The sequence below is a fragment of the Lissotriton vulgaris genome, chromosome 8 (genome assembly GCF_964263255.1).
Source record: "Lissotriton vulgaris chromosome 8, aLisVul1.2, whole genome shotgun sequence".
In the NCBI taxonomy this organism is placed as follows: domain Eukaryota; kingdom Metazoa; phylum Chordata; class Amphibia; order Caudata; family Salamandridae; genus Lissotriton; species Lissotriton vulgaris.
Window position 1 is genome coordinate 232,587,511 of NC_141696.1, and position 12,311 is coordinate 232,599,821.

The 12,311-nt window shown below is 48.2% G+C and overlaps 1 protein-coding gene across 4 annotated transcripts in view; it reads left to right on the forward strand.

Annotated features, from left to right (window-relative positions):
* Positions 1-3,621: 3,621 nt before the first annotated feature.
* GRIK1 (glutamate ionotropic receptor kainate type subunit 1) overlaps positions 3,622-12,311 on the forward strand; it is a 959,769-nt gene continuing 951,079 nt past the window's right edge. For all 4 annotated transcript variants that reach the window (XM_086934009.1, XM_086934011.1, XM_086934010.1 and 1 more), the window contains exon 1: positions 3,622-4,179. In XM_086934009.1, coding sequence (XP_086790135.1) covers positions 4,014-4,179 — 166 coding nt within the window. In that variant the 5' untranslated portion in view covers positions 3,622-4,013. The remainder of the gene's footprint in view (positions 4,180-12,311) is intronic.

The window sequence follows — 12,311 nt, forward strand, 5'->3', positions numbered from 1 at the left end:
AACAACAAGTAAGGGGTTTGATTCAATGAGCCCTTGGGGATAACGGAGTCTAGTTGCCTCTATAGAGCCTTTACCAGGTTAGATTACCTTGTTTCATGTCGGTTCATGATTTTCTAGTTCCTCGCTCCGGGTGAAGATGAAAAACAAAGCGTTTCTGCAGGGAATAATCGGAAATATAAAACGCTTATAAAAAGTCACTTTTCCTTAAAATTTATTAAAAATCCGACTTCACATTGAATTGAATTCTAAAAACTGTTAAAAATAGTGCTTTAAGTATTTCTCTACAAGTTCAAAACATTGAAGAAATGCCCTCAAGCACACAAAATCAAGAAGTCCACTGCAATTATATCAACAATCCATTATATAAGGTAGGGGTGTGCTGAACTCCGGTCCGCCGGCAGAGTTTTCCCATTCTGCGCTCAACTTGGAATACGGAGTTCTGCAAAAACTCTGCCTACTGCCGGTGGAGCGGAGTTTACCAGAGCACTCACTTATACTGTGTGAATTTCCTGCACTTAGCAGCACCCCGTTGCTTTACACGCTGTCTGACTGCCCCATTACAGGAAACTCAATCTCAACAGACTTAACCAGCATGCACTGAGCTGATGATCGTCCCAGGGCATCGATCTGGGAAAGTGCCACCATCATTGTGAGCATGCATAGGTGAGCAGCACCTTCACAAGCGAGAGAGACTCCGACAGGCCTCATATTGCTCTGTGCATTCAGGCAGTGTTCATGAAAGATTACATGAGGTGTGGCTGTGCTGAGCCAGATCTGGGGTTCGCTATAACTTCTGCCACTAACCCCTGAGCATCATTCAACCACCCGCAGCGACAGGAACATGTCGACGGTTGGGGCTGGAGAAAGCTGGTCGCCCCCCAGAAGAACACTTTCCTGGAGAACATTGTGCAAAAATCTAAAATGGTAAGCAAGCGGCTTGACCTCCTGGTGCAGTGGAGAGTGACCTTTGCTCTGCAGGGAATCTCTTACTGACCACTGCTCTGATAGGTCCCCAGGGAGTGACTTCAGGACTGTAGAGTGATCCCCAAACCCTGCCCCCAGTGCACTGGGTTTGCAGCATCTCCTAGGAATGGTCTTTCTTTAACCTGTAGTGCTAGTCTGGTCCTTAGATGGTCGGGATCCCAGTGCAATGATCCCTTGGTTGTAGAGCTGCCCGAAACACTGCACACGGTCCATCTGGAGTGGCACTTATGGGGTAGGCGCTCACCCTTTATCAGTAGGGTTATGGAATGACTTACCTGGGACTGCCCTATGATTTCGGGAGTTCCTGGATGTGGAGAGCCCTAGTCTAGGGGACAGTGAGGAGCCAAATCCTCCCTGTGCAGTGCCCTCTGCACTGAAGCACTTAGTGTGTTCTCCATGCTCTGCACAGTGCCATCCCTGAGCACATGGGAAGCGGAGACTCCCCTGGTATTCAGCATTCTGCCCAAAGTTCTGTTATGGTAAATAGTAAGCTATGGCTGAGTTCACAATGCATAATCAATTGATCTGTAACTTAATACCAAGGCCCTCATTAAGATGTTGGTTGGAAAGCTTCTGACATGGAAAGTCTTCCGGAAAGCGACTTTGGGGTCCCTAGAAGGGCCGGCTTCTCCCTGTGGCCTCAAGTTGGGGGCCAAGGGGGCACCCCCCTGAAAATCCCTGCACCTTGTGGCAGGAACGGTGAGGTGCCTGACAAACAGTGTGGGGATTTACACAAACTCCAATTTCTCCATGAAAGCTTGTGCTGCGGGCAGAAATGGGAGTTTGTGACCACATCATGTGCGGTCGCTTTGTAATGGTGTGTTTGGAACCACTGATCTACTGTTGGTCGGTTCCCGCACTGAAATGTTTTGTGATATATAAAATGTACCTCAATAAGCAACTGTCAGTGTAGCACTATGCATATCTCTAAACTATTTCCAGTTTGCAAGACTCTCGTAAAAAGTATAGTTCTCCGACTTTTTACTTCAGAACATGTGCACGCTTTATTTGATATTATTTTGCAAAAGCCTAAAATATTGTATTATTCTTTGTCTGAAATTACTTGTATTTTAATTTTTTTTTATTATGACAATAAAGATTCATACAATATCTTCAAGTAGATTGACCACGCGTACAGTGTAAGAGTCATTAATATTCACTTGGATCAAAAGTGACCTCGGGACAATGAAATCTGAACAAAATTGCAGAGACCACTTCATCATGCAGCATAGTCTTTGTTTATCACTCAAGATTTGAGGGCTGTACATGCTAAGTGAATCAATGTTTCAATTTGGATGATACAAAACACTATCTGTGAGTTTAATGGGTCTCTCAATGTATTAATAGAGACAATCCTAAATGGTCATTGTGCCCTTACATTTGGCAGGCCCTCTCATCAGGTGTTGTCATTGTTCCGGGTGGGCTAACAACAATACTCTGCTTGCTCGCGGAACTCTGAGGAATGTGGCAGAGTTTTTCAGGAAATCTATGGAATTCCATGAAGTGAAATTCTGTGCGCTCCGCTCAGGTCTAATTTAATGTAGCCCTCATGCTTCCAGTTTCAAGTTGTTACATTTTGGGCTAAGTCTTAAACTTATTTTAACCAACACGTGTTTACTCGAGTTGGCGTATCACCCACAACTTCATCAAGGCTGAAAGTAAATATAATCACTATTGTACACATTGTAAGCTCCACCAACAAGTGTACGGTGAACAACCTTTACAACGAAACTTTTACAACGCACTACCATTACAACGCGGTCATTACAACGCAAACCATTACAACGCATTGCGCTGGGGGGCGCTCTAGGATAGGGAATAAGTTTAATTTACTATCCAACACCTTCCCTAGTGTCCACGGGGATTGGTGTTGGAATAGTAAATTAAAATTTTCACTATCCAGCACCCCAAAGCGCTATGCGTTTTAATGGATTGCGATGTAAAAACCGCGTTGTAAAGGCAGACGTTGTAATAGCCTGCGTTGTAACGTCATACATCTAAGTGTACAATTCCATTATTACCCATCACCTTGTGATAAAAACATATATAAAGGTAACTATTGCAATCATGTTAAGACACCCTAAGGGGAAATCCCACAAAAAATCATAAAAAGTGGATATACAAATCACAACTGTTTATATTCATACAAGACGATCCATTAGTGCTAAAAAATACATGAGTGACATCAGACAGGGAGGAGGTCCAAGCTCAAGTTAATATCACTGAGAACCCTGAAGTGAAAAATATCCCTTTTACTGTTTACCCTAATCTGTCAAGAATACGCCAAAGTACAGAAGAAAGCAGGTTTCTTTAATTGCGAACCCTTGTGGTCTTTGCGAGCAGAACTATGCCGTTTCCACAGGAAAATTGGCACATCTGTTAAATGCCTGCTTATTGTCTGGCCTACAAAATACAGAGCATCCTTAATGTGTTTGATTTGTTGGTCGAAATTCGGTAAATAGTTGACCGTCCGTATCTCTTTCAACGATATGCATCCTTAGATGTCACTGATACAGATTGCACACTTGACTGGGCGTGCCACGTGCCTGGCAGCGCCGCAGCCGCTGCTGTGAGCGGAGATGCTTTTCTCGTCAGGATGCTGGAGAGATTCAATCAGCCCCGTGTGTAGCAGCGGAAAGTAGCAGTAGGGAAGCGAGTGCCGCTCAGATCGGGGGTTAATCTGCAGGGGATCAGGCGGGAGCTGAAGAAAGGCAGCAATGCCTCTGAGCCCTCTTTCCAGTGTGTCCCCACTGGGCTAGCGGGAGCCGGGACGGGCTGGTGCTGATTCCATTGGGCAACTTTGAAGCCCGGCGCCTTCGGCGTTCACCTGCAGGCGGGACTGGTCCGAGCACCTTTCACGCGTGACGTCCCGGGAGTCAGAGACTGTGCAGTGATGGGCTAAGGAAGAAGACGCCCGGAAGCTCACACAGTTCACCCTGATGTCAACGACAAACCTCGGCACAATCAGCACGCAGCACAGAGGATGAGGTGGAAATACAGCCAGGACCCGGAGCACCAGCAGCTTGCCAATGCAGGGACCTGGCCCAGCAGCAGCGTGCATTGATGGGAAGATGGAGAGCGCGTGCCGCCTCAGCCCCGCAGCGTTCAGCATGGGCACCACTGGCGGACTCCTAGTCTTTCTGTTCTGCTTTGTGTCGGGCATCCCTCAGGCAGCCCAGCAAGTGCTCCGAATTGGTAAGTTGCCCACCTCCTACCCTCTCCCCTGTGCCACATGCATGCTGTGACGGGAGAGGGCCCCCTCACCAGGCGCACACTTTTCTCGATTTCACTGTTCAGCACTTTTAGTCTTTTGATGCAAGTGACACAATTCTTATATGTTGGTGGCGCCAATAATAGTTTGTGTTCGATGACCGCACCAGAGGCAGTGTGTTTCTTGGTGGTATCGACAGGAGTTCGTGTTTGTTGGTGGGACCAGCAGCACATGTTAGTGGCACAAGCAGCACATATTTGTGGCACCAGCAGCACTTTCTAGTTTGTGATTTGCACTGGCAGTAGTTTTTTTGTTTCTTTGTAGCGAAGTCAGCAGTTTGATTTTGTTTGGTGGTGGCAACAGCAATTTGATTATCTTTATGGCGGTAGCAGTAGTTTGTATTTCTTTGTGGCAACAACTCTATTGTGTGTTTGTAGATGGCACAGCAATAGTTCAGTTTTTGCTTGCTGGATGCACTAGCTGCAGTCTATGCTTGTTGAGGGCATGATCAACAGTTTGTGTTTGCTGATTGCACAAGTACTAGTCTGAGTTTGCTGATGACATGACCATCGTTCAGTGTGTGTTTGCTGATGGCGCAAGCACCTGTCTGTGTTTGTTGATGGCAAAGCCATCGTTCAGTTTGTGTTTGCTGATGGCATAAGCACCAGTCTGTGTTAGCTGATGGCATAAACAACAATCAGTTTGTGTTTGCTGATAGCACAAGCACCAGTCTGTGCTTGCTGATGGCATTGCCCTTGTTGCCTTTGTGTTTACTGATGGCACAAGCACCAGTCTGTCTTTGTTGATGGCATTACCATCGTTCAGTTTGTGTTTGTTGGTGGCACCAATGCCAGTCTGGGATTGTTGATGGCAATCCATCTACAGTTTGTGTTTGTTGGTGGCACCAATGCCAGTCTGTGATTGTTGATGGCAATCCATCTACAGTTTGTGTTTGTTGGTGGCACCAATGCCAGTCTGTGATTGTTGATGGCAATCCATCTACAGTTTGTGTTTGTTGGTGGCACCAATTCCAGTCTGTGGTTGTTGATGGCAATCCATCTACAGTTTGTGTTTGTTGGTGGCACCAATGCCAGTCTGTGATTGTTGATTGCAATCCATCTACAGTTTGTGTTTGTTGGTGGCACCAATGCCAGTCTGTGATTGTTGATGGCAATCCATCTACAGTTTGTGTTTGTTGGTGGCACCAATGCCAGTCTGTGATTGTTGATTGCAATCCATCTACAGTTTGTGTTTGTTGGTGGCACCAATTCCAGTCTGTGATTGTTGATTGCAATCCATCTACAGTTTGTGTTTGTTGGTGGCACCAATGCCAGTCTGTGATTGTTGATGGCAATCCATCTACAAATTGTGTTAGTTGGTTGCAACAGCACCAGTCTGTGTTTGTCAATCGCATGACCATCAGTCTGTGCTTGTTGGTGGTAGGGCCACTGTTTAGTTTGTGTTTCTTGATGGCTGAGGAAGCTGCTGTCTGTGCGGTTTCTGGTGGTTGTGTTTCATCAGTTGGTGAACCTGTGGATGACACCGTGTGCCTCTTTTCTACAGAAGCACAATGCATACTTACATTCAAGTAAGAACCGAATTAAATGCATTTAGTTGTATCTGGCACAGTTCGAAATTCACAAGGAACTATAAGAAATCAGAGCCTCTGGTGTGGAGTAAAATACCCATATCTAAATGTCGGAGATAACTTAATGGAAGATTGCTTCATCTTCTTGAAACAGTCAGGAATGCTCTCTGGACTCCACCTGTGTCACCCCCAGGACACACCACCTGCCCCACCAACCAGGCGGATCTCCCATACAGTGCTGCTGAACGTTCGTATATTTACTGTGAAATCTTCAGCATTTTGCCCCACTGGTCACTGGAGCCCCCTAAGCCTCGGCAGAAGCATAAAAGGAGGTTTACACATCTGCAGGCCTCGCCTCTGTAACCATTAGCACACCTCCATGTACCATCACTCACTCTGCTCTGTGAGGGATTTGGTAAAACACCCCTGCCGGTGCTTTCCTTGCGCTCCCCTATAAGACAGGGACAGTTCTGAATGAATCACCAGGAAGAGGTGAAGCACCACTTTCACCCCTGCTCAGAGCGTCACACCTGACCTCGAGCGGGGGGCGTGGCCAGCTGACCTGGAGCCAGGGGGCGTGGCCAGCTAGTTTATACAGGTAGAATGAAGGCCGGCGCTTCACCGTGTGACACTCCGTGACGTTTCATCAATATCGTTACCCCTGTGAGTCTCAAAGTCTGGTCTGTGAAAAGTGCTTGGAATCGGCTTCAAAAGCGCTTTATGCACCATATTAGCACGCTAAATGTCAGCCGATGTGTTTGAGAGGGCAGAGCTAGGCGCGCTCGGCTTGGACAGAGCCCGGGCTCTACCTTATGAAAAGTTACTGTGTCTTGAGGGAATTTCTTGAACGGAGATTTAAAACCAAAATGCTCATTCTACTGATTTTAGATGCGTTACTCACAAAGTGCCTGATGCTAGGAGTTAGCGTGTTCCAAAGCATTTGCGATGTTCAATGGAAAGAGAACTTTAGCACACAATGAAAATGGGCAGAGTCACCAAACCATGTGGAAGTCTGGGACAGGTCACCGTGTGTCTGCGGTCTGAGAATCTTAACACACATCCGTGGAGTCACAAAGAGACTCCGAAGTATGTGCGAAAATCTGCACAAGTCGCACATACCCTCATACTTACTCCTATGCATCGTATACCTACATGAAAACACGATTATTTCAGCAGGTGCAACTATTCTTCCAGGTTGGGAAATCCGCTTCCAAGCAGCACCAGACCATGTAGAAGGTTGGCGGGACCCTGCCCACCCTATGTTCACCTTTAGTCCAGAAACTTTCATAAACGGGATTAGGGGTGCAGATAGGTTGAAAAACACCGCTAATGTGTCTGGTTAATCACTAAATTACTATTTTGTGTATGTTTTGTCCATTTCCAAAGGTCACGCCGTCACCATCATAGCCTGTAGTGGGAACCACTATATTCAAATCTATCATCTGAATTTGTTACTATGAAAGTGCATCGGCTTGGTGATGTCCCCCAGGTGTGTGTGGAATAAGAAGTCCAAAAAACTTCCAAACTTTCTCTTAGAGCTCTGAAAACAAATTACATCTTTTGCGGTTACTGGTAAAACCGCTAAAACTATTATGACTCAGGGTCTAAGTCACAAAGGGCCCCGCACTAGTGGCGGAGACCCCCAATGAGAATTCCCACAGCGGAGATTCCGCCTGGAGACCCGGGGACTCCACTACGAGTGCGAGGCCCTTTGGAATGGAAATCAGGTCCTCAGATCCACAGTGATTTGTGTCAGATAACACATTTTGGTTAAATCAGTGGGGAAGCTGGGATTAGAACTCAGTATACCTGATTCTACAGATTAAACCGCATCCAATGGGCCCGACTACTTCCCATTTAAAACCTACTCACTCATTTGGAAGCGGATTCACTGTAGGACCGGCCGTCTCTAGGGGCTTTGACCTCACAGGGGTAGAGGGTATCAAGGGATGTTTCCTCGATTTCACCTTGCCCCTCATTCCGAGTGCTCTGGTAAATGGCAGTCCCTGCGCAAACAGGCCCGGCTCCAGGAATTTTTGTTTGGGTGGGCCAAGGGCGCATTTGGGTGGGCCACTGCGGGCTCAATGTGTCGCTTCTGGAGATAGCCTACAAATAAAAAAAACGGTACTCCTGCGTGTGATAGAAGGGGATAACAGGAGATTCAGGGCCCTCCATTATTTTCCAAATCTTTCTAATTGTTAACACTCTCAAAAAGTGTTTTGATCCCATGTAAGGTCCTTTTGATGGGCAGAGGAGGTTTCTGAGGTGGGAGTATCAGGCAAGTAACACTACTCAGCCTGCCTCGTTGCCAGCCTTCAGAGAGAATCTCTCTTCATTATTACCTCCATCTGACCCCAGACTCTGCAGTACACTCCCTTCCAGGCCTGATCATCAATTTTCTACAATCTCTCTACCGTGCACCTTAACTCACAGCTAACCTTGGTCCCCAGCCCCATATCAGGCACCACCTGGTTTCATTCTCCATAATCCCACTAAAAAGATTTGTAAAATCACTTTCAAACTGAAAACCCTGAATATAAGAGTAAATATAATTAGCACACACTTTAAACTATGTTACACAGTGGCCCTAATGACCCAACTGCTAATTAAATAAGCAAAAACATTACAGGGTCTATTATAGCGCCGGTGCAAAAGTATTTATTGGTGTCCCACCACTGACCTCTTACTCGATAGACAACTTTACTACCACCCTCCAACAGTGCACTTCATCTCTCCTTAGCCCCTTTCAGTCATGACCTCCTCATCAGACTTCCTTCCTACCTGCCCCCCACCAGTGTCCCTCATCACTCCAAAGCCCCTCCCCATGACCACCTCCTCAGACTCCCACACAAATACCCTCCACCAGTGCCCCTCATCGCTCCATAACCCCTCCCCCATTGACCTCCTCCTGAGTCCCTCACTGCCACCCTCCACCAGTGTCCCTCATCACTCCAAAGCACCTCCTCCATGACCTCATCGGATTCCCTCATTGCCACCCTCCTCCCAGACTCCCCCACTACCACCCTTCACCAGTGCCCCTCATCACTCCGTAGCTCCTCCCCATGACCTCCCCCTCCTCGGATTCCCTCATTGCCATTCTCCAACACTGGCCTTCATCTCTCCGTATCCTCTTCCCCTCATGACCTCCTCCTCAGACTCCCTGCCTACCACCCTCCACCAGTGCCCCTCAGCGCTCCATAGCCCCTCCCCATTACCTCCTCCTCAGACTCCCTCCCTACCACCCTTCACCAGTGCCCCTCATCACTCCAAAGCTCCTCTGCCTCATGACCTCCTCCTAAGACTCCCTCCCTACCACCCTCCACCAGTGCCCATCACTCCAAAGCAACCCCCCTCATGACCGCCTCCTCAGACTCCCCCACTACCACCCTCCACCAGTGCCCCTCATGACCTCCTCCCAGACTCCCCCACTACCACCCTCCACCAGTGCCCCTCATCGCTCCGTAGCTCCTCCCCATGACCTCCCCCTCCTCGGATTCCCTCATTGCCATCCTCCAACACTGGCCTTCATCTCTCCGTAGCCTCTTCCCCTCATGACCTCCTCCTCAGACTCCCTCCCTACTACCCTCCACCAGTGCCCCTCAGCGCTCCATAGCCCCTCTCCATTACCTCCTCCTCAGACTCCCTCCCTACCACCCTTCACCAGTGCCCCTCATCACTCCAAAGCTCCTCTGCCTCATGACCTCCTCCTCAGACTCCCTACCTACCACCCTCCACCAGTGCCCATCACTCCAAAGCAATCCCCCCATGACCGCCTCCTCAGACTCCCCCACTACCACCCTCCACCAGTGCCCCTCATGCCCTCCTCCTCAGACTCCCTCCCTACCACCCTCCACCAGTGCCCATCCCTCAAAAGCAACCCCCCCTCATGACCGCCTCCTCAGAGTCCCTCCCTACCACCCTCCACCAGTGCCCATCATCACTCCAAGCAACACCCCCTCATGATCTCCTCCTCAGACTCCCTTCCTACCCCTCCACCAGTGCCCCTCATCACTCCAAAGCAACTCCCCCTTATGACCTCCTCCTCAGAATCCCTTCCTACCACCCTCCACCAGTGCCTCTCATCACTCCAAAGCCCCTCCCCCATGACCTCCTCTTCAGACTCCCTCACAAACAACCTCCACCAGTGCCTTCCATCTCTCCGTATCTCCACCCCTCATGATGCCCCCTCGGATTCCCTCATTGCCACCCTCCAACAGAGCCCATCATCACTCCATAGCCCCTCTCTCATATGCATTTTATTTCTTGTATAGCGCTACTCGTAGTGTAGGGTATCACAGTACTGTACATCACACACACATTATGCAGACACAATGATTCATAAAAGTATCCAAATCAGCCTATAGGGAATGTCACATAAGCTAATGAAGATTACCAGGTGTAGGAATCACATCTAATCCATGCTGCTGGTGGCAATATGTATTAAGAGGGTTGGGTCTGGAGAACCACAAACACAGGATTTAAAGCATACCCCAGTGGTTGGCTGTACTGATTAGAAATTATATCTGCCCAAACTCTGTATTGCAACATTAGAATAATGAAATACTGGGAAAATTCGAACTAACTAGCAATACAAAAAAAATCTAATTATACCATTCTGGTTTGTATACACGTCTTTGATCACACTGTCCTATGTATCAAAGGATCTCTGTGACAAAGGCAGTAACCCACTGAGCTATCCACGTTAACTACAGTTCTATTGCATTTAAATACTACAAACCAAAAAAAAGAACGCTCTCCAGCAAGATCAACAATCCCCAAGGTTATTTGGACATTTAGTTGTCGTGCATCCTTGCAGAAACACTCATGAATGATACGATTTAAACACACGATGTAAATGAAAATGAAATAAACACGGCGTTCTAAGTATGTCTTTCTCACAGATTTAAAAAACACAATAGCCACACATTCTCTTACCTGCTCCTTATGAACTCTGTCACAGCCGGATCGGGTAAACAAACAGCTCAAGGGGTCAGGAAGGTCAGGAAAACGAAACGGCAGGACAAACTCCTCTTTACCAGCAGAAAAGAATGAATTATCCACAAATCCAGTTCCAACGAAAGGCTTTGTCCCCTTCGCAGTGCCCCTAATGTACCTGCACGAGTCGGCGGGGACACAGCCCACCTGCCTAATAGGAGATGCGTGATTGGGGGTGCGAGCCCAGGCCCAATTACGCAAAGATAACGTTCGAAGAACGTTTTAACTTGCAGTGGCCATATTCTGCTGGCCTTGCTGACGTCACTGCCAGGGCCAAGGGTTATGTTTGGGTGGGCCAGGCCAAAGTTTGGGTGGGCCCGGCCCACCCGGCCCACCCTCTAGAACCGGGCCTGTGCGCAAACATCTCTCTATGAAGAGGTTGCAGTTATAATTGCTGTGATGGTTATCGTACCCAACAATTACTGTGTGTGAACTAGGGCACCCCTCATTCAGGTAAAACCTGGTCACATTTAAAGAGTAAAAAATGCCCGGTAAAAATGGGACATTCAGATGTTGGTGCGTAAAGTACCATACATACCCCATCTTATGTTTATCTTAAAGTCAAAAATGTGTAATTGGGGGTAATTCTCGTACCGGTAAATTCCGTACACATTGAAGTCTTTCATGGGTGTGATAACGGGATGTTTCTTCTTACCAAACTCAATTTATCAGCCTCGGAAGAATGAAGAGCTGAGTGGTCCTGCAGGAAATGGAACGTGTTACCATGGACAGTCGGAGCTCCGTCTAGTGGATGCCTTGAGCCACTGAGTTACACCAGGTCCGGTGTCTGCATAGATAACATGCAGTGCGTTGATTTATTTTGGGTGGGGGGTATAATTGAGGGGCGCAGCGGAGCGCTTTGCACAGCAGCGCTCACGTAAGGGCAGACAAACATCCAGGGACAGCACATGACAGGTCCAGAGCGTTTGAGTGTTTCCGGTTCAGAGGTCACGATCCGGAGAGCTTTCTCAAAGAGGACGCGGGAGAGATTGAGAGGCGATAAAAGATCTGTTTAAACAAGGTGTATTTATAACCAAGCAGGGCCAAGCCACGCAATAAATCCACGGACGCGGCGTTCATGTGGAGAATGCCTTACCTCCACGTGCTCAGCGAGAAATTCCTGCAATCAGACATGAGCCTGGACTGCGTGGGTTTCCAGGCGGGCAGTCTCGGCTCCGTGCCGGCGCGCTGCCCACACGCCGCGCGCCATGGTAACACGGCGAGTGCAGGAAGCCGCGCTCCCTACAGTGGGGTTCTTGTGCCGGGCGCGCCGTACCGTGAATACAAAGTACAGGGGGGATTAGGGAATGTGAGAAACTAAAGAGGGGCTACAGCTCCGGGCCATGCCGGCCGCGTGGGCGAGCTACCTGGAGGGTGTTTACAGTACGAACAGTGGGGTTAACGCGCATGCTGCGGTTTGTAGCAAAACTACGAACTTATCATTTAATGTGCAAAGCGTGAACTCCCAAGAAAGAATATGGATAAAACCGAGCACAATTAAGAATGTAGCGCTTAGATTTATGTAGTGCCTAT